General features: G+C 40.3%; 2 protein-coding genes across 10 annotated transcripts in view; both read right to left on the bottom strand.

The window, feature by feature from the left end:
* PHF8 (PHD finger protein 8) overlaps positions 1 to 15,840 on the bottom strand; it is an 82,812-nt gene extending 66,972 nt beyond the window's left edge. For 2 of the 8 annotated variants that reach the window (XM_081277256.1, XM_081277255.1), the window contains exons 1-2: positions 14,651 to 15,748; positions 13,479 to 13,669 (exon numbers count right to left, since the gene is read on the bottom strand). In XM_081277256.1, coding sequence (XP_081133382.1) covers positions 13,479 to 13,576 — 98 coding nt within the window. In that variant the 5' untranslated portion in view covers positions 13,577 to 13,669; positions 14,651 to 15,748. The other 6 variants (XM_081277253.1, XM_081277251.1, XM_081277254.1 and 3 more) reach the window with 6 other exon arrangements.
* FAM120C (family with sequence similarity 120 member C) overlaps positions 13,651 to 21,816 on the bottom strand; it is a 144,013-nt gene continuing 135,847 nt past the window's right edge. The window contains exons 17-18 of one of the 2 annotated variants that reach the window (XR_014019988.1): positions 15,768 to 15,840; positions 13,651 to 13,669 (exon numbers count right to left, since the gene is read on the bottom strand). Coding sequence is in view for 1 of the 2 variants with exons in the window: in XM_081277241.1 (XP_081133367.1) it covers positions 15,829 to 15,840; positions 17,721 to 17,777 (69 nt within the window). In the remaining variant the exon portion in view is untranslated. Of the gene's footprint in view, positions 13,670 to 15,767; positions 15,841 to 17,720; positions 17,778 to 21,816 lie in introns of those variants that run through there. The other variant, XM_081277241.1, reaches the window with a different exon arrangement.

Raw genomic sequence — 21,816 nt, forward strand, 5'->3', positions numbered from 1 at the left:
GTCCGCCATATATCAGGCTTCACTAAATTCTGAGTGCAACAAAAGAATAACTTCACATGAACTGACATGCACACAAAATAGACTGTTATCTTTATCTCTCTCTCTCTCAAAAAAAAAAAACCCTCTTGTAACTCTCTCAGTCACTGCTGCATTTCTGTTCCCCTTTATAACAAAACTCCTCAAAATGCAGTCATCCTTGACTTCTTTCTTTCAAATTCTCAATCTTATCTGCCAGCAAATCCTGTATCAATATGTATTCAAAAATATAACTACTTTTCATCATCATGGAGTATGGTCTAAGACAGCATTGTCTAACCAGACTAGTGTTTCCTCAAATTTTAGGAATATCAGAAACACATGGAGGGGTTATTTAAACATAGATTCCGGGGTGAGGGGTCTGGGGTTGTGGCTCAAGTGGTAGAGTACTTGCCTAGCATGTGTGAGGCACTGGGTTCAATCCTCAGCACCACATAAAATAAAGATATTGTATCCACCTAAAACTAAAAAATAAATACTTAAAAAAAAAAAACAGATTCCCAGGCCCCATCCCTAGAGATTTTGATTCAGCAGGTCTGAGGTGGGTTTGTTTTTTTTTTAAACTTTTAAAAAATATTTTATTTTTTAGTTGTAGTTGGACACAACACCTTTATTTCACTTATTTATTTTCATGTGGCACTGAGGATTGAACCCAGGGTCTCGCATGTGCGAGGCGAGCACTCTACTGCTGAGCCACAACCCCAGCCCTGTGGTGGGTCTTATAAATGTGAATTTCTAACAAGTTCCCAAGTGATGCCCATACTGTTAGTACAAGAACCACACTTTGGGAAATAATGATTGACAGTAACCCCCAAAATTTCCCTGCTTCTACACTTGCTCCTCATCTTGAGTCTGTTCTCATAGAAGTCAAAGCCTAAATCAGATCTCAGGTCTCCTTTACTCAAAACCTTTCTGTGGCTCCCATCCCTTCCAGAGTAAAATCCAAAACCTTCCAACAGTCCATAGGGCTTATATCTGTGGTTCTTAAATTTAAGCATGCATCAGAATCATCTGAAAAGCTCTCAAACCACAGGCTCCTGGGTCCCACCCCAAAGTTTCTGATTCAGTAAATCTGAGGTAGTATGCAAGAATTGGCCTAACCAGTTCCCAGGTAATGCTGATCCTGCTCATCTAGGGACCACACTTGGAGAATCACTGCCCTTTGTGATCTACACCCCTATCCCCACCCTTAAAGTCAACTTCTACTACTCTCCCCTCACTCATTCTGCTCCTATAGCATTGGCCTCTTGGCTGTGACTGAAATGATAACATGACAGACCTGCTCTCCACTCAAATCTTTTATTTTCTGTACCTGGAACATTTTTCCTGGACTTATCAGCATGGTTTCTTTTCTCACTTTCCTGCAGGCATCTGCTCATATGTAACTATCCATAATCACCCTATGTAAAATAACCAGGCCTCCAGTCCTGAGGGTGGCCATCCCTCTTCTGCTCACCTACTATTCTTTTATCTATACCATTTATCATCACTTGACACAAGATATACTTAGCTGTTAGTTCCCTGTTCCACATCCATTGCTGTATCCATTCACACAGTGTCTAGAACAATGCCTAGCATTATGTATTGAATGAATACATAAATGAGTGAATAAATGGCCAGGCACTGTGGTGCACGCCTGTAATCCCAGTGGCTCAGGAGGCTGAGGCAGGAGGATCACGAGTTAGGACAAAGCCAGCCGCAGCAATGGCAAGACACTAAGTAACTCAGTGAGACCCTGTCTATAAATAAAATACAAAATAGGGCTGGGGATGTGGCTCAGTGGTTGAGTACCTCTGAGTTCAATCCCCAGTATCCTCCCCGCAAAAAAAAAAAAAAAAAAAAGAAAAAATAGTGAGTAAATGAATCATTCCATCTAATTTCCTAGCCTGAAATTATCTAGAAGTCACAGCCTATGTCTTAATTTATCTCTGTCTTCCATAGTTCTTAGCTTACCCCTTAGCAAATATATTGTATCTATTCAATAAATATTTATTGTATGAATCATCCAAGTGACAGGCGAAATTGAGAATCTACTATGCCAAGGACTGTGAAAGATGTTTTCTGGACTTTGTTAAACCTCACAGCAGCCATATATAATTAAGATTACCCATGTTTTAAAGCTAATAAAATGGAATCACAGAAATGTGAAACAATGTGCCCAAAGTCACAGAACTAGAAAATGGGTGAGCTGGGATTATAGGACAGGTTTCACTGACTCCCAGGCCACTGGCCTGTTTAAAAATGGACTCTCATTTAGCTGCTATAACTTAGTCCTGACCATCCATGATGCCCATCAGATTTTCCACTGTATCCTGATTTTCTATGGTGCCCTCCCCCTCAGGGATGCTGACCACCCATGCTTTGGTACATGTTCACCACCAGAAACATTCCAGGTGGGTTGAACCAAAAATTATGACACCCCAGTGATTAAGGAACAGTTCTGTATATTGATTGTGGTGGTTACCTTCTGAATCTACAAATGTGATAAAATTGTGTAGAACTAAATATGCATACACAGATGAGTGCATGCAAAACTGGTGAGATTGGAATAGGATTAATGGATTGTGCCAATCTGAGTTTCCTGGTTTTGATACTGTACTAGAGTTGTACAAAATGTTACCATGGGGGAAACTAGGTGAAGGATACACAGGAACACCCCCACATATTTTTTTTAGTTTCTGGTGAATCTATAATGACTTTAAAGTTTTCTTTTAAAAATTAAATCACTCCAAGACACATCTCTATGAATCCCACAGGGGAAAAAAACTATCCTTTTGACATTTCTAACTCCACATCCTACAGAACATTCTCTAGGGTAGGAATTCTGCAGCCTAGGCATTACATCTAGAAAGCCCTAAATATGAATGCTGGGACTTTTCTTTACTTTGTTACACATTCCTAAAGCTTCAGCTTATCCTTCTGCTGCTTCAAAAATAATGGTATATACTTTAACTTGATTTTACTTGGAACAAAAATGTGGAGTATGTATAAATTTTTAAACCCTGATTTTTCCCTACCTTCCACAATTTCTAACAACTGAAGAGTACTATACTATATCCTATAGCAAGAGTCCATAAGATCCAGGTTTGATTTGTGGTGCAACAGCTAATGGGCTATGTAGCTTTGGACAAGTTATTTAACCTCATGGGGGAAATAGTAGCTCCAAAGAGCTAATGTAAAAATTAAGTGGTCCCTTCTGGTTCTAAAACAATATAGAGTAGATACACTTCTCCCTACTTCTCCCACTAAGTACAACTATAAACCACGGCATTACATACAAAACAAACATAATAAGAATCTGAAAAGTAAAGAGAAGAAGGAACAACAACTAGGTGTAGCAGGATCCAACCACCTACCAAGTGGTTTGTGTCAACAGAGACAAAGTGGGAAATTTGGATTTCCACTCCCATGTGGTAGCAATGAACTTGTACCTCATTCCTGCAACCAAAGTACAGTGTTTGAAGAGGGTTGTAAAAAAGAAGTTTTAAATAAGCTCCAGAGTCTCATAATATAATGCCCCAAATGTCCAGGATATAATTATAATAATCACTCACCATTTCAAGAACAAGGAAAATCACAAGTTGAATGAGAAAAGAAAATCAACAGATATCAACACTAAGATGACACAGATGTTGGAATTATCTGACAAGAATTTTAAAGGCACTACAAAAAATGGACAATTACAAACATGCCAGAAACAAATGAGTAAGTAGAAAGTGCCAAGAAAAGAAAATCTCTGCAAAGAAACAGATTTTTTTTTCAAAAAACAAACAAACAAATGGAACTTTTAGATATGAAAAATACAATAATTTTAAAGAAAATTCATTGGATGAGTTCAACAGCAGAATGAAGACAACAGAAGAAATAATCGGTAAACTTGAAGACAGAATCTAAATGGAAAGAAATGTGGAGTAGAAAAAAATGTACAGGACTAGGGATATGTAACTCAATGGTAGAGCACTTGCCTCACACATGTGAGACCCTAGATTTGAGCCACAGCACTGAAAAAAAAAATGCACAGAGACTCAGTAACCTACAGGACTATAACAAAAGACAAAAACAAAGAACCCATAGTGAGACAGTGGCTTAATCAACTCCTAAAATTATAAAAGGGAAAAATCTTGAAAGTAGTAAGAGAGAAGTCACATATTACCTAAAGCACACCACCCATTTGAATGACAGGATCTCTCATCAGAAACCATGGAGGCACAACAGTTTTCAAGTGCTGAAAGAACTGGAAATACAGAATTTGATGTCAAATAAAAAGATCAACGGAAATCAAGACAGATGAAAGAAAACAAAAAGTATTTGTTGCTAATAGACCTATCCTAAAAAAAGGGGGGGAGATAAAGCTATCTAAACAGAAAGGAAATGATACAAGAAGGAATCTTGGAAGGAATTAGGAAGTAAAAGAACAAGGGAAAGAGAAAAGTATAAGGAAATACAATATACTTTCATTTTCCTTTCAAGTTCTCTAAATTATGTTTGATGGTAGAAGCAAAAAATACGGCACTTGCCAGAGGTGGTGGCACAAACCTATAACCCCAGCTACTCAGGAAACAGAGGCATGAGGAGGACAAGTTCCAGGCCAGCCTGGGCAACTTAGAGTGACCTTGTCTCAAAAAAAGGGCTGGGGATATAGCTCTGTGATAAGACCGCCCCTGGGATCAGTCCCCAGTACTAAAGAAAAAAATGGCACTGTCTGATGTGATTCTCAATGTGTGTAGAAAAAAGAAGAGAATGTAAAAGGGTTTAAAGAGAGTTTCTTTTTAAAAATTTTTTGGTCCTGGGGATTGAATCTGGAGCACTTTACCAACACGCTACATTCCCAGCCCTTTTTGAGACAGGGACTAGGGATATGTAACTGAGGCTGGCCTAGAACTTTTGATCATCCTGACTCAGCCTCCCAAATTGCTGGAGCTACAGGAGTGTACCACTACTGCTGACAAAGCATGAGAAATAAGTTTTTACTCAAACTGGGAAAGTGTAAACATGAATTGGTTGTGGGAAATTATATTATGTATAAAATAACATCTAGCCAGGCGCATCTGCTCCAGAGGCTCAGGAGGTGGACGCAGGAGGATCCTGAGTTTAAAGCCTGCCCCAGCAACAGCAAGGCGCTAAGCAACTCAGTAAGACCCTGTCTCTAAATTAAAAAAAAAAAAATAGAGCTGAGGATGTGGCTCAGTGGTTAAGTGCCCCTGAGTTCAATCCCTAGAGATCTAGAGCAAGTGCTGAAAAACATATACAAAGAGATACATTGTAGATAAAGCAAAATGGAGCCCTGCAGGGTTGCATAAACTTATAATCCCAACAGCTTGGGAGGCTGAGGCAGGAGGACCATGAGTTCAAAACCAGACTCTGCAAAAGCGAGGTGTTAAGCAACTCAGCTAGACCCTGTCCTTAAATAACATACAAAATTGGGCTGGGAGAGGTGGCTCCAATGGTCAAATGCCCCTGACTTCAATCCCCAGTACCAAAAAAAAAAGAAAAAAAAGCAAAATGGAATTGTAAAAAAGGTATAAGTAACTCACAAAAATGCAGTAGAAATAAAACAGAGGTATAAACTGGGCACAGTGGTATAACCTGTAATCCCAGATACTCAGGAAGCTGAAGCATGAAAATTGCAAATTCCAGGCCAGCCTGGGCAATTTAGTGGACTGTTTCAAAATCCTCAATTCTGAAAAAAAAGCACAGCACTGTATTGTGTGGTTCTCAATGTATGTAGAACATTTAAGACTAGTTATATTATAAATAAGGGAATATAAAGGAATTTAAAGAGAAAGTAAGTTTCTACTCTACACTCAAACAGGAAAAAATAAAAACACCAGCTGATTGTGGTAAATTATATATATGTATGAAATAACATCTAGGGCAAGAATTGAAAAACCTATACAAAGACACATTTTAAAACAATACAGATAAAGCAAAATGGAATTGTAAAAAAGATATATATAATCAACAAGACAGAAGATAGAAAACAGAGGCATAAACTTGGGTGCAGTATGTTACACCTGTAATCCCAGGGACTCAGGAGGCCAAGGCAGGAGGACTGTATTCCAGGCCAGCCTCGACAACTTATGAATACCTGTTTCAAGATAAAAAAAAAAAAATAAAAAAAAGTCTTGGGATATAGCTCAGTGGTAGAGTGCCCCTGGGTTCAATCGGCAGTACCACAAAATAAGAGTGGGGGAGGAAGGGGAAGGGAAAACAGAGGCACAAAGAAGAGAGAAGAAAAATTTAAATAACATATTTAAGCCATAATACATCAATAACTGTATTAAGTATAAATTGACTAAATATGCCCATTATAAGAGACTAGCAGAGTAAATAATACCAAACTACATATTGTCTGCAAGAAATGCACTTTATATATGGTATATAAATAGACTGACTGTAAAGAGATGAGGACTGAGAATGTAGATCAGCGGTAGAGTGTGTCTCTAGCATGCACAAGGCCCTGAGTTCAAACACTAGCACCTCAAAAGAATAAAGTAGGGATGAAAAAGTATATATCATGCAACCCTTAATCAAAAGAAGGCAGGAGAATCTATATTATAAGATAAAGTAGACTTGCATACAAACAAAACTATGAGAAACATAGACATTACATTAATGATAAAAGGTTCAATACACCAAGACTGAAATTCTAGGTACATAAATATCAAACAACAAAGATACAAAATATGTAAAGCAATAAATGATAGAACTGAAAGGAGAAATAGATAAGCCCACAGTTACAGTTGGACATTTCAACACCTCTCTTTCAAAAATTTACTGAATGGGAGGCTAGGGATGGCTCAGTGGTAGAGCACTGGTCTAGCAAGTATGAGGCCCTGGATTCAATCCCCATTACCAACTTCCCCAGAACTTACTGAACAACTACATAGAAAATCAGCAAGAATAAAGAATCCAGCAATGCCACCAACCAATAGTAAGTTAATTAACATTTACAGGACATTACACCCAACAAGCCAGGTGTGGCAGCGCACATCTGTAATCCCAATGGACTCAGGAGGCTGATGCAGGAAAATTACAAATTCAAAGCCAGCCTTAGCAATTTAAGAGGGCCTAAGGTACTTAGTAAGACCCTGTCCCAAAATAAAAAATAAAAAGCCAAGACTGCGGCACTAGAGGGGTAGTTCAGTGGTTAAGCACCCTTGGCGTCTATCCCTGGTACAAAAAAAAGTAAGAACATTATACCCCAAAACGCAGAATATACATGCTTTTCAAGTGATCATGGAACATGTACCAAGATAGATTACATAAATCCTGGGCTATCAAACAAATCTCAATCCATTTAAAGGAACATACAAAATCATACAAAATATATTCCCTGATCACTATGGAATCAAAGTAGACAAAATGATAAAAGGAAATTCTACAAACACTTAGAAACTAAACAACACACTTTCAAATAATTCATGGGTCAAATAAGAAGTCTCAAGGGAAATTTTTAAAAAGCACTGAACTACATGAAAAGGAAAATATATCAAAATTTGTGGGACACAGCTAAATCAATGCTGAGGGAAATTTATATTACTAAATATTTATATTAGAAAAAAGTATCAAATCAATAATCTAAGTTACCACCTCAAGAAACAAGATAAAGAGGAGCAAAATACATCTAAAGCAAGCAGAAGAAAGAAATAATAAAGTGTGAAAATCAATGAAATTGAAAACAGAAAGACAAAAGAGAAAGTCAACAAAAAAAACCTTCTACTTTGAAAAGAATGTGAATCAAAAATAATACAGGAAAAATAAAATAAAACTGACAAATCTGTTATCAATTCTAAGAAAAGATGCCATTTTTTTTGGTACCAGGGATTGAATCCAGAGGTGCTAACCACTGAAATACATCCCTAGCCCTTTTTATATTTTTATTTTGAGACAGAATTTCACCAAGTTGCTTGGAGCCTCACTGAGGTTGGCCTTGAACTTGCAAGTCTTTAAGAATTCCAAATTTACAAATATGGAGATGGATAAATTGAACTGCCTCAGCCTCTCAAGCCACTGGTATTATAAGTGTGCGCCATGGTTCCTGGCAAGACACAAAATTTTAATAAACAGGAACAAAATATAAAAACAGAGCCTACAAATACTAAAAGGATAATAAGGGAACACTATGAATAACTGTATAAATTTGACAACTTAGGTGAAATGTATCAGTTCCTTGGAAAATACAAACTAACACAACTAAATGGATTCCTGATTTTAAAACTTTTAAAAAGGATTAAATAAAGATAATTAGGCAAAATGTTTAGCACAACAATTGGCATATTAGTTGGTGCTCAACAAAAAATAGCTACAACCACTTTATTTATATCTTTATAACCATTCTCAGTAAAACTGAGGACGAACAGATGAAATTCTTTTGTAATAAGTAACAGGGTCAGGTCAGGCATGGTGACACATGCCTGTAATCTCAGCAGCTCAGGAGATTGAGGCAGGAACATCTTGAGTTCAAAGCCAGTCTCAGCAACTTAGCAAGGCCCTGAGCAACTCAGCAAGACCCTGTCTCTAAATAAAATATAAAAATGGGCTGGAGATGTGGTTCAGTGTTTAAGTGCCCCTGAGTTCAATCCCTGGTACCCTCCACCAAAAAAAAAAAGTAACAAGTCAGAGTTTTTTTATCCTTAGTGCATTTTTAAAATTTATTCTAATTTGTCAGAATTAAAAAAAAAATAGTTGTAGATGGACACAATACCTTTATTTTACTTTTTTATTTTTAATGTGGTGCTGAAGATCGAACCCAGTGCCTCATACGTGCTAGGCAAGTGCTCTACCACTGAGCCACAACCCTAGCCCCAACAAGTCACAATTTGAACCAAGAACTGAAATCAGTGCCCCTTTCTCTAGAGTTCAGAATGCACACCACAGCCAAATCCTTGCAAATTATCAACCAATATTTCTTTTACAAACAGAAAAGCTGTAAAGAGGTGAGGCTTTTGTCAAAACTCCAGACATTAATTAATGGATGCCAACTAGTTTTATCCATCAGTGTACAGTAATGATTCTTAAAGGTTAGGGTGTCTCAGAATTAATAATCTGTTTGATAAAATGTAGATTGCTGGAGCTGGGGTTGTGGCTCAGCAGAACACTTGCCTAGCATGTTCAAGGCCCTGGGTTCAATCCTCAGCACCACATAAAAATAAATAAATAAAATAAAGGTATTGACAACTACAACTAAAAAATAAAGATTTTTAAAAATGTAGATTGCTGAGTTCCAGTCCCAGCCCTATAATTTGCATTTTTGCACAAATTCCCAGTTGAGGGCTGGGGTTGTGGCTCAGCAGTAGATTGCTCACCTAGCACATGCAAGACCCTGGTTTGATCCTTAGTACCACATAAAAATAAATAAATAAAATAAAGGTACTGTGTTCAACTACAACTAAAAAATAAATATTAAAAATAAAATTCCCTGTTGATGAACCCCACAAGGGTGACTGGTACACAACAATAATATGTTAGCTCATCCATTCCCCAATATTAGAAGCTATCACACCTTAGAGAAGAAGAAATCAAGGAAGGATAATGTTTTAAATCTGTAGCTGACGAGGGTGGGCTCTGATCACCTACTGAATCAGAAACACTATAGCTGGGGTCTACCTGTCTTGTGTTTTAACAAGTCTTCCATATGATTCTTATGCATGCTAAAGTTTAAGAAGTGCCGTTCTACAAATCAGAGTTTTTGTGAAACCCAGTCTCTTAAGTGAGGAATGAGTAGTTTTTCTACTTTCGAGAAATTGGACTCTGGAATTAGATAATTCAAAGTTCAAATCCACACTTACAAAATCACTTTAACTTTCACAAATTCCAGACTCCCATCCTTGAAATGGAACAGTTGCCTCCCTTGTTACAACCTCTCCAGTTAGTAACTTTGTGTTACACACTATAATTCCTAACTTGACTTAATGAAATCCATCAGAGATAAGAACAGATTTCTATCATCACCTCTAGGCATTTGTGGATTTAAAATCTGTGGGCTTAATTTTAAAAGCCACCATGAAAAGTTCATAATATTTAGTTACTTTCAGTTGTGCTGAAATATAAACTTAAATGGAGCACTGTGAGCCTGGGGTATGTGTGTGCACGCATGAGGGAGAGCAAGAGAGAAAGCAAGTGAGCAATGCACTGAGTAAGCAAGAGCAGCCACCCACCAAAGACCTGATTCTCAGCTACCGTCCTTGTTCTCTGACAGCCCATAGAAAGAAACAGAAGAGATTAAAAAAATTGGTTTCTTTCATGGAAAAAGATTAGAGCAGTTAACTCATATCAGAGTATACACAGAAACACAGAACTCACCATTGAAATGTTCTTAAAGAGGGGCCTGGACCATAAAACCCATCTTCATATTTTGTAAATTTGTAAATTTGGCTTCAGTGGGTGCTGCTTATAAATGTCAAGTGTCCAATGTTCAAAGATGTTCACCACAATGTTTTTCCTTTTGTTTTAATCAGCACTCATATCAAGATGCAAAATCTTTCCACACAATACCCATAGTTTCCTTGCATCTCAACAACATTTATAATATAAAAATGTAAATAATATCAGTATACAACTATAAAGGAAATAATCAAGTAACTGGTAACAAATACATATAATGAAATATCAGAAACTAAATTTAGATGACTATTTAATAACATGGCAAATACCCACATTATGTTAGGGAAGAATAAAAGACAGGTAACAAAATGGTATTTATAATACAATCCCATTTTATAAAAAAACATGTTTATGTTTGAAGTCAAAAGAGAAGAGTTATTGCAGCAAAAATGTCAACAGTGGATTATGCCAGATTGTAGGATAGTTGACTTTTGTTTCCTTCTATATTCTTCTCCTGTATTTTCTACAATGAGCATATCTTGCCTATATAGCCAAGAAAAGGAAATTTAAACATGCTACAGTTTAGAAATCTAACTTTCAGGCCTGGGTATAAATTAAATAATTTATGCAAAGGCCCTGGTATAGAGTCTAGCACAAGTATACACTTGGGAAGCATTCATTCCTGTTCCCTGTTCCCAGTGTGTAGAGATAAGGTCTCTATATTGTGAGCAGAAGCCCCTTTTCCAGGACTGAACCTACGTACTTCCTGTATAATACAAACTAAGGGCCAAAAGCAACAAAAACAGTTTTTTCATGAAGACTCATTCTTTCACTCAAAAATATACTCAACATCTATTACATGTTAGACTTTACTACATGAACCACGTTCTGACGATACCAAAAATGAAAAGATGGCATCTCTCCTCTCAGGGAGCACCTGCCAATGAGTAGGACCCAACATATTTATAATATGAAATAATTATTTTAATAAGGATGCATAAAAGGTTCAGTGGGAACCCAGGGGAAGCAGGCCTTATACAGAGGAGATATTCTATGAGTTATAAAGGGGAGGACATTAGTGGAAATAGCATATGCAAAGAAAAGAGGTATAAAGGAGTATAAAATTGTCCTAAAACTGTACACAGTTCAGTTTTGCTAGGACACGGAGGAGCCAGGCATTGTGGTGCATAGCCACTAACCCTAGCAACTCCAGCAACTCAGGAGGCTAAGGCAGGAGGATCACAAGTTTAAGGCCAGCCTCAGCAACTCAAACAGTCCCTGCTTCAAAATAAAAAGGACTGTGAATTTAACTCAGTGGTAAAGCTTCCCTGAGTTCAACCTCTAGTACAGAGGGAGCGGGTAGGGAGGGGTGGGAAATGAGATTAAAGAAGACTCAATTTTATCCTGCAGGAAAACGAAAGAAAGAATAATTTTAAGCTGAGGAGTGAGTGACTTATCAGCACTAGCAAAGATAACCAAGAATCCTGAAAGAACTTTTTTCTTCTTTTTTTAATATATATATATATATATATATATATATATATATATATATATATATATATATATTTAGTTGTAAGTGGACCTTTATTTTATTTATATTTGGTTCTGAGAATAAACCCAGTGCCTCACACATGCTAGGAGGCAAGCGCTCTGTCACTGAGCCACATCCCCAGCCCAGAATTTTTTTTTTTTCTTTTTAGTACCAGGGATTGAACCCAGGGGTGCTTAACAACTGAGCTACATTCCCCAGACTTTTTTCATTTTTTTTTTTTTATTTTGAGATAGGATCTTGTTAAGTTGCTTAGGGCCTCACTAAGTTGCTGAGGCTAGCCTCAAACTTGCAATCCTCCTGCCTCACCTTCACAAATCACTGGGATTACATGCATGCTCTGTCATGCCCGGATATGAAAAACATTTAATCCCCACTTATTTCCAGAGCAAAAGAAAAGACTTTACTTTCTAGATCTGTCCCTCTTAAATAAACATGAAGCAGTAAATGGAACTCTGCATCTGGTACATAAATAGTAAATATTCAATAAAGATCAGTTAAATATGAATTGGATATGCTGCAAGGGGTAACTCCTACTTAGGGCAGGATTTTGGCAACGTCAATACCATTACTTTGATTATGAGCATGATAAGAGAAACAGCTCCTCTGGAAGGAACTACTGACAATTGAGGGTTCTAGAATCTACATGACAGAAGAACGACATATACTGCTTTATTGTATTCCAGTGTACATATCTGTCTTATGGTTATTTTTCCATAGCTGGGATTTAAATGTCAATAATGGGATAATATTACAGTTTTATTCCACACACTAACCTCTCTGGAATTCTGGGTGACAGGTGCTTATGTGCACACATGGTTAACTGGAGGGAATTCATTAGTGGTTTTACTCCTGCTGTTTTACCCAATATCCTTTCTGCTTAATTCAATTTAGTTATAAGGATGGTTCTGCAGATAGTGTAGAAATAAAATACTATTGCATTTGTCTCCATTTATTGAATGCATGCAAATTACTTTAAAGCCAGGAAGGATGTATTTGATACATTTTATTGGTGAAGACAATAAGGCTCACAGAGGAAAAGCAACTTGCCCAAGGCCACTCTGATAGTAAGTTGCAAAGAAATGTATGTTTGTCAGATTCAGATACCTCAAAAATGCAGTACTGCCTCCCCCAAAGCCAGTGTGTAAGGCAAAACACAACTGCCGGAATACAAAAATGATGCTTTCTTTGTAGCTAAAACGGAAGGTGTGTGTGTGTGTGTGTGTGTGTGTGTGTGTGTATTATACAGACACATACACACACGGGCATACGTATACATATACACAAATATGTATATACACATACATGCACATACATACTTGTACACATGTACACATCTTTTTTTATTTTTCAAAAGGACACAAAAAAGAATTGTAGGGGAAAACAGAGAAAGAAATCAAAGGCCAATGTCAGGCAGCCTTGGTCTTAAAGGAGGATGGAAAAACCTGGGTCTTGAGAAAAGGGGGGCAGTTTCTGAGCATGAATCTAAAACAGAGCTGAGAAAAGGAGAGAGTGAATGAATGCACTTGGCCACTGTACCCCGTCCAACCTGGCCTGCCCTCCTTACCTGCCATGAAACCAGTCTTGACACATGTCACACTCGATCATAAAGCGGGTCACATCATAAGGTAGCCGACAGAGGCAATACACAGGCACCGAGGCCATCTTCGTGGGGCCTTGGGGCGATCTGGGGCGGGCCAGGTTCCTGGTGTCAAGGAGGGGCTGGAGGCAACAGGACGCGTCCTCTCTGGACGATAGCTGGGCACAAACAACACTTTTTACAGAGTGAATGAGGTCCCCCCACGCCGACCCCCTCCCACCCGCCTTGGGGCACCAACCCTCAGCTATGAAATAGGGAGTTACCTCCGCCAGCCGGGATGCAACACAGCTGGTGTGGCTGTAGGGGGCAACCAGAGAAAGTCCACCCGGCCTTTAGAATTTCTTTCACTCAGAAAGAACGTTCCGTGCTCCACCTTTGAGTCTCCCCCCATCCCCTGTCTCCCATCCCCTACCTTCTAAGCCCTGGAGTGAGTGAGAACTTCTTTCCGGGTTTCATGGAAATATCTGAAGCTTTTCAGGAAGCTCTCCTAATCCCTCACTGAACCCTGTCCTTGCTAGCCTCTTGTTTCCCAGGGCTCCCGACTCCCTTTATTATGACGCAAACCACAGCGTAAAGAATGGGGCTGGGGGTTCCTCAGGAAACAACCCAAAGACCCTCCTCTCACTCCCCTAATATGATCAACCAGAGAAATGAGGGACCCTTGAAAGTCTGTTCAGGTTACTCAAAAATCACCCCAAAGCCTTAGGGAACAAGGCAGACAAGACTAGGCGCCCAAACTCAAATCGCAGTTCTGGGGTCGCGTCCTCGGAGTTTAAATGATCTTCCCGTCACTCAATATCATCCCTTCCTGGACCCGTCAGGAGTCTAATCACCCGCAACAGAAACAAACCTCTTTAAAAACTCATCAGCTCATCCCCTACTTCAAAGATGACAAGGGTTCTCATCGCACCTTTGAAACTAAAAAGGATCGGTTCAAACCCCCCCCGACTGACTAGAATTTCCTCACACTGCTGAAAACTAAGCAACGATTTTCTTTCTCCTCCGCTTGGAAACTGGCATGTATTCCTTGCAGCCCCCTCAAAATGACGAAGGTTCCCCTGCACCCCCAAATTGCTAGGGCTCTCATCCGAGATCCTGAGACTGACAGGAATATCCTCCTCGCAGCCCCCGAAACTTACGAGAATCTCTTTACGCCTCCCTAACAGGAACGTCTTCACGCCCCAAACCTGACAAGAATGTCGGTCCCGAATCCTACGTGGACCGCCTCATGGCCAAAGCTGCAGGGCAGTCCTCACGCCGGCGGAGCTTAGTCCCGGCGACACGCCGGCGGCCGGGTTAGCTCCAAGGCGGCGCGGAGCTTCGCTCAGCGGAGGTTCGCCCGGCAGTTCCGGCCCCAGTAGCGGCGCGCGCCGAATTCTGGGATAGTCACCGTAAAGCTGCGAACCTTGCTCGCCTTCCCTTCGAACCACCCGCTGGGTCGTGCGGCGCCAGCTGCCCAGCAGTGCTTCAGGGCAGCCTTCTCCACAGCACTCCCCACGGCCCCGCCGTTCGGGCCTACTAGAGACCGCAGCTCGGGCCTAGTCTGGTGGCTGCCCTGCGAACGGGCAAGTGGCGTCGTCGCTGGGCCGGCAGAAGCCGCGAGCAAACCAAGGAGGAACGAAATGAACCGGCCGCCTGGTCCAAGAAAGACGGACCGAAAAGTCGCCAGGAGAAGCCCGGCAGCAGTGCTAGGCAATTCGTAGTAGTCAATAAAGTTTATTCAAAACAACGAGGAAGTTGAGGCGGAGTGGGGAGGAGAAATATGGGGTAAACAGCTACCATATTGAGAGTGGCGGCGCTACCGTGGGGAGACAAACCAACCGCCATCTTATGAGGGATGGGCTCGCGAGGTGACCGCGTAGGAGGCGGGGAATAGCAAACCGCAGGCTCCCGCGTGATGTCATCAGGGGCGGGGTGCCACCCTGAGACAGGGGGGCGGTGCCCAGCTACCTTTGGACCCGCTCCTCTCTTAGAGATGCCCAATCGCCGCTGGAGACCTTCAGCCAAGAGGCGGGGAAGCCGCCATCTTAGGCGAGGCAGGGGCTTGGCTCCATTTTGAGTGGGGCCCAAAATTTCCTAGCCTTTCCCCTGTTCTGGGCAAACAGGGAGTTAAGCAACACCCCCCCACACACACATACACACTCCTCCCCATCCTTCTCCTCCTATGAGAAGAGATGAACTCTGTGACTACAAACTGCAAAAGTAATAGGTGGCGGCGGGGGCGGGCTTCAGCTGGGATGGAGGCGGAGTACTCACAGCAGCTGCAGTTCATTGAACACCTTCAACAGGCTAGGCTTTCCCACGGTCTTCGTGTCATTTATTCTTCACCCTGTGAAGAAAGCTCTGTGATTATTTTCAAGAAGCCAAGTAACCTGAGTTTCAGAACTGGGAAGTTGACCCTCTTCCACCCCCATATTCCTTCCTCAGCCTGATCCTCGCTCCTCAATGTAGTTCTTCCATAAGGCTTCTACCAATTTCCCACCTCCCTCTGAACTCTCTCTTCGCTGACCCTATCAGTTCAGTTCAGTTCAGTGTGGATATGGGTCAGTGATTTCCAGGCACCTGTTCCAAAATTTCCAAACTACAGTCTCAATGTGTGGTGAGAAGAACCGTTGAGTGGGAGCTTGACACATGTGCTTCAAAATGGTGCTGTTTTCCTCAAACATTCTAGAAAATTCTCTAGCTCTATCACCATATCACTTTCTTAAAAAAAGAAAATGTGCACTCACCAAACCAGTGAGGGTGGGTTAGGCCCCAGTGACACAATAATGAAAATGGCCTCTGTAGTGAGAAATCACCAGCCAGTGCAGGAGACAAGTTTGCAAGTAAACAATTGGAGTAGAAAGCCCAGTACACACATTAATTCCTCATACAAAATGTAAAACAAGTCAGATGAAATGGCCAGTAATGGTGCTTTGCTTAATTAAGTCTTTGCTACTCTAGAGGCTGAGACAGAAGAATCACTTGATCTCAGGAGTTTGAGGCCAGCCTGGACAACAAGTGAGACCCTGTCTTTTAAAAAGAAAAAAAAAAACAACAACATATAAAATAAACTTTAAAAAGAGCCTCAGAAGCTGCTTGCTGTTTTAAGGAGGACTTCAGGGAGACCTAGAGATTATATAAATGTTTACTAAATAAACAAGCAAGAATTTTGGACACAAAAGGATCAATATGTACAAATTTAAGGAGGCATACGGGAAACATTTACTAAAATAAATTGACTATTATTGAAACAGGAAGGACAAAAGAGATGGGTAGGAGGTTCAGATCATGAAAGACTGCAAAATGCAAAATAATTTAGATTTTATCGATAAGCAATAACAATCCACTGAAGATTTTTGGGCAAGAGTAACTAAGTCACATTCTTAGCCAGAGAAAGGACCAGGCTTAGTGGGACCTGAAGCTTAAGCAGTTGGGGCAGTGAAGACAGAGGACTTCTTTAAGAAAGTAATATAGTCTTCATATAGCTTCATAGCTGGGCAGTAAGGAGTCTAGCTTACACCTGTAATCCCAGATACTCACAAGGCTGAGATATGAGAATCACAGCCTTTAGAACTGGAGTCTCCTGTGCTTCTCCTTTGCTAGCAAAGCAATAAAACTTCTTTTTTCCTTTTTCTGGGGGGGGGAGGCTGAGGCAGGAGAATCAGAAGTTCAAGGCCAGCCTGGACAACTTCATGAGACCCTATCACAAAATAAAAGGAAACTAGGGGCTGGAGATGTAGTTCAGTGTGTGAGGCCCTCGTTTGATCCTCAGTGTGACCAAAAAGAAAAAAATGCTGGGCCTCAAAATAGTTATTACCCAGGTGGTCAAACTGCTTCTAAAAATACCCTTATTGCTCATCATTTGTTTGTTTGGGGGGGGGGGAGTCTTATGGTGGCATTATGGCTTTTATCCAGGAGTATTCCAAAGAACTACACCCCAGCCCTTTTTTATTTTAAGACAAGAGTCTCACAAATTGCCAAGGCTGACCTAGAATTTGTTTGCCATCTTCCTGCCTCAGCCTCCTGAGTCACTGGAACTACAAGTCTGTGCCATTACCCAGCAATTCTTTATTAAACATTTATTATGCGCTAGATGATATGACACGTGCTAAAGATATCAGCATATTACAGATAAAGGTGCTGGCCTTTATGAAGCTGATATTCTAGTGGGGGAATCAAGTCAATAATCAAATAAAATTATACTTATATATTTACTAAGCTACGTACTGAGGTTTCAGGGGTGAATAAAACACACAAGGTCCTTTCTCTCCTGTGATTCCCAATCTAGCAAAGGAGACAGAAAATAAAGTAACTCAAAACAATTTCAGTTGTAGTGAGTGCTATTAGGAAAAATAATTCAAGTTATGAGCTCAAGAATGATCTAGAGGGAAAGCAGTGTACTTTAGATGGATTAGCCAAGGAAGGTGGCATGTGAGTTGAGACCTTAATAACAAGAAGGGTTAGCTAGGGACAAGGAAATAAAGAATCAAAAGCATAAAAGTCCTAAAATGGTGGTGGGAGGACTGGAAGTACTATAGGTGAAGATTGGGGGTAAAGTCTGAATAAGAGACCCCTGTATGTATCCTTCAGGGATATATAATCTAGTGATGAGGACGAGGTAAAATTAATAACAAGCCTAAAAAAAGTCAAACTCTTGGGCTGGGGATGTGGCTCAAGCGGTAGCGCGCTCGCCTGGCATGCGTGCGGCCCGGGTTCGATCCTCAGCACCACATACAAACAAAGATGTTGTGTCCGCCGAGAACTAAAAAATAAATATTAAAAATTCTCTCTCTCTCTCTCTCTCTCTCTCTCTCTCTCTCTCTCTCTCTCTCATTCTCCCACTCTCTCTTTAAAAAAAAAAGTCAAACTCTTAAGTGGTACCTAGAGGTTTGGACAAATTGTGTGGAAGCAAAGAGAGATGTACAATTAATTCAATCATGTTCAGTGGGTGTGTCAAGAAAGACTGCCAGAGGTAGCATTTGAACTGGGCACAGTGCTACTCTTTGATTTCCCTAAAAGTTCCTCCCCAGTGTTCTTGAGGATGGGGAGGGAGAACTAAAGGATACTTGGAAAGGCAGGACTGCCAGGGGAGTGAACCTGACAGTACTGAGCTGAACTGGCTGCCATAGCCCAAGGTTGCCCTGGAAGCTTCCTCTTCTACCCACTTCCACTTAACATAAATGTTTATTTTTAACCACACAGATAATAGCAAATGCATTCCTGTTGTAAGCATTCAGTTATCTGGGCTGAAGAATGCCCCTGACCACCAGCCAGCCACCTGCCTACCTCTCTAGAGGGAACTCCACCCAGCCTGGCTCTTAGCAACTCATTTATTTGCATAGAAGTACATCTAGCTGTTTGGATAACATGATGAGGTTTAAAGTAGAGTACAAAATGCAGGAGGAGAAAGGGAGTGGGGGAGAATGGGGAAAAAGAAAAAGATTACATGAGGAAGAACAGGCTTGCTCCAAAACAACTTGAAAGTACAAAAATAGTGAAAACAATGACATCTGAGAATTTACTGTGTGCTGAGCACCATTGTAAATTCTCACATGCATTAACCCAATCCGTACACCAACCCTATGAGGTAGATACTAGTATTATACCCACTTTATGAACTGAATGAGAAAGCTGAGTATGAGGACTTCACTTAGGTCACATGGCTAGTATGTATCCAACCTGGGGTTTCTGGTGATACAGGTCCAGAATCCAGGCCCTTACCCACTCCACTATACTATTATCCCACTGGTACAGATTTAATAGCAACTCATGTATAAGATATAATGGAGGAAGATGATCAATCAAGGGTTCTTAGAATAATTTGAATCATAGAAACAAAATATAGTTTGCACACACATGGTATAGAAATTAGTAGGATGGTGCCCCAGGCACCAAACTAGGCAGCTGAGAACACCAACCTACTCCTCCAGGGCCAGCTTCCTAGATCACTACCTGTGCAGAGCTCTGCTCTCATAAGGGGCTTTGAGCTTGGATTGATACACTGCTGTTATTGCCTTGAAATTCTCAATAATTTTAGCTTCAAACTTACATTTTGTATCTAGTCCAATGTAACAATGTAGCAGAAGAGATATACTCAGTGGCAGTGTATACAGCTTGTGGGCACTACAAACAGTGGGCATGCTGAGCAGTTGTTTAGGTCACCTGGTGTGCACAAGCCCATTTGAGGCAGTTCAGGGCACCACAGGGCCCAGAAGGGGACATCATACGAACAACAACAACTGTGGCAGCAGGAGCAGAGATAGCAGTGGCAATAACCTTGGGAGAGAGGAAGGTCTGCAAAGGCAGTGAGGTGAATCATGGTGAGAGATAAGCTTGTGCTTCTGTCACCAGAGACTGTCCCTGCAGTATCTGCACAAAGATTAACTCTGCACACTCGGATGGGAACTGCTAGTACTCAGGCAATAAACTTTGCCAAGAAACTATTACAAAATAAAAGCATAGCCATGGACATTGTAGTTAAATGTATGATGGGGTTCTTAGAATTCCTCAAAAAGTTTAAAGTATCTGATTTTGGAGCTGGAAATGTTCTTCAGTGGTGAGGCACTTGCATAGCATACCCTGAGTTTGATCCCCAGCATGGCAAAAAAAAAAATTAATATTTAAAAAATTGTGTGTGTGTGTGTGAATGATTTTGAAAAACTAGTGCAACATTTCAAATAAATATTCAAGGGACTAGAATTAGAAATTAAAATCAAAGACTGTGAGCTAAGATGTAGATCAATGGTAGATTGCTTGCCAAACATGCACATAGACCCTGCATAGAAAAATAAAATAAAGATAGTCACAATAGACACATTAGATGAAAAGCTGGGGCTGGGGATGTGGCTCAAGCGGTAGCGCACTCGCCTGGCATGCGTGTGGCCCGGGTTCGATCCTCAGCACCACATACCAACAAAGATGTTGTGTCCGCCGAGAACTAAAAAATAAATATTAAAAATTCTCTCTCTCACTCTCTCTCCTCTCTCACTCTCTCTTTAAAAAAAAAAATTCAGACACGGTTTTGCTAAATTGAAAATGATAGAATAATTGAATTTGCAGAAAAGTGAGCCAGAGGGACTAGGGTGAAGCTCAGTGATAGACTGCATGCCTAGCAAGTGTGAGGCCCTGGGTTCAATCCCCAGTAACTAACACGCACACACACACACACACACACACACACACACACAATTATATAGCAGATTCCCCCTATTGCTTGGTGGTAATCATGAGAGAATCTGGAATTGTAGCCATTTAAAAAAAATCTTTTAGGTGTAGATGGACACAAACCTTTACTTTATCTATTTATTTATTTTTAAATGTGGTGCTGACAATCGAACCCAATGCCTCCACACATGCTAGGACAGTGCTCTTACCATTGAGCTACAAACACAGTCACCATATTTTAGCCATTCTAATGGCTTTGCTGCTCTAACCAAAACCCTCTCCACTGGGAGTGGGGTTGGGGCTCACTAGAGGCAGGATAATACAGAAATATGGAGGACAATATAGATATTTGTCATTTTCACATGAGCAGGATCATACCATTCATTCAAATTATACAGCCAATTATTTTCTTCACTTGACATTATGTCTTGGAGATCTTTTTTTTTTTTTTTTAATCAACCTTCTTTAACTACTTGCAGGGAATTCCTTCTTTGGGTGCATCTGAATTTATTTCTCTACTTCCCTGAGAAAGCAAGTGGCTATAATGTTTAATCGTAAAATAGTTCAGTGAGCATCCTAGTAGGGGATGCCTTGTGCCCAGGTGTATTTCTCTAGGTGGACACTCAAAAGTGGGTTATTGGGTCATGTGGTGTATGGATATTTTCAATTTTAATACATACTGCTAGGGCTGGGGGTGTAACTCAGTGGTAGAACTCTTAGAATGTGCATGACCCTGAGTTAATTTTCGTAAATAAATACATACTGCCAAGTTTCTTTTCAAAAGTGCTATACCAATTTTCACTTTATCAGTAGTGTAACTTCACATTTCCTGAAACCAGGAAATGTCAGAGGAAACATTGAAATGCCTTTTGTTGAGGTAATTAGGGAAGGACTTTTAAAAGATGTAATATTTGAATTGATCTTTGAAGATGTCATTTCTTCTATCTGAAATTCCCATCCCATAGATCTCCCTTTAGCTGACATTTTCAAACACTTAAATGCCTTTAAATTGTTTGCAAGTCTGATAAATGAGAAATGGTAACTCGAGTGTTTGTTTTTCAATTTGTACTCCCGCATCACTAATGAAGTTGAGCATCTTCTCATACAATGTTGATAGGCCCATCCTCTGTGAGCTGTTTGTAATCTTTGCCTAGTTTTT

The sequence above is a fragment of the Spermophilus citellus genome, assembly GCF_964194105.1.
Source record: "Spermophilus citellus genome assembly, chromosome: X".
NCBI lineage: Eukaryota > Metazoa > Chordata > Mammalia > Rodentia > Sciuridae > Spermophilus > Spermophilus citellus.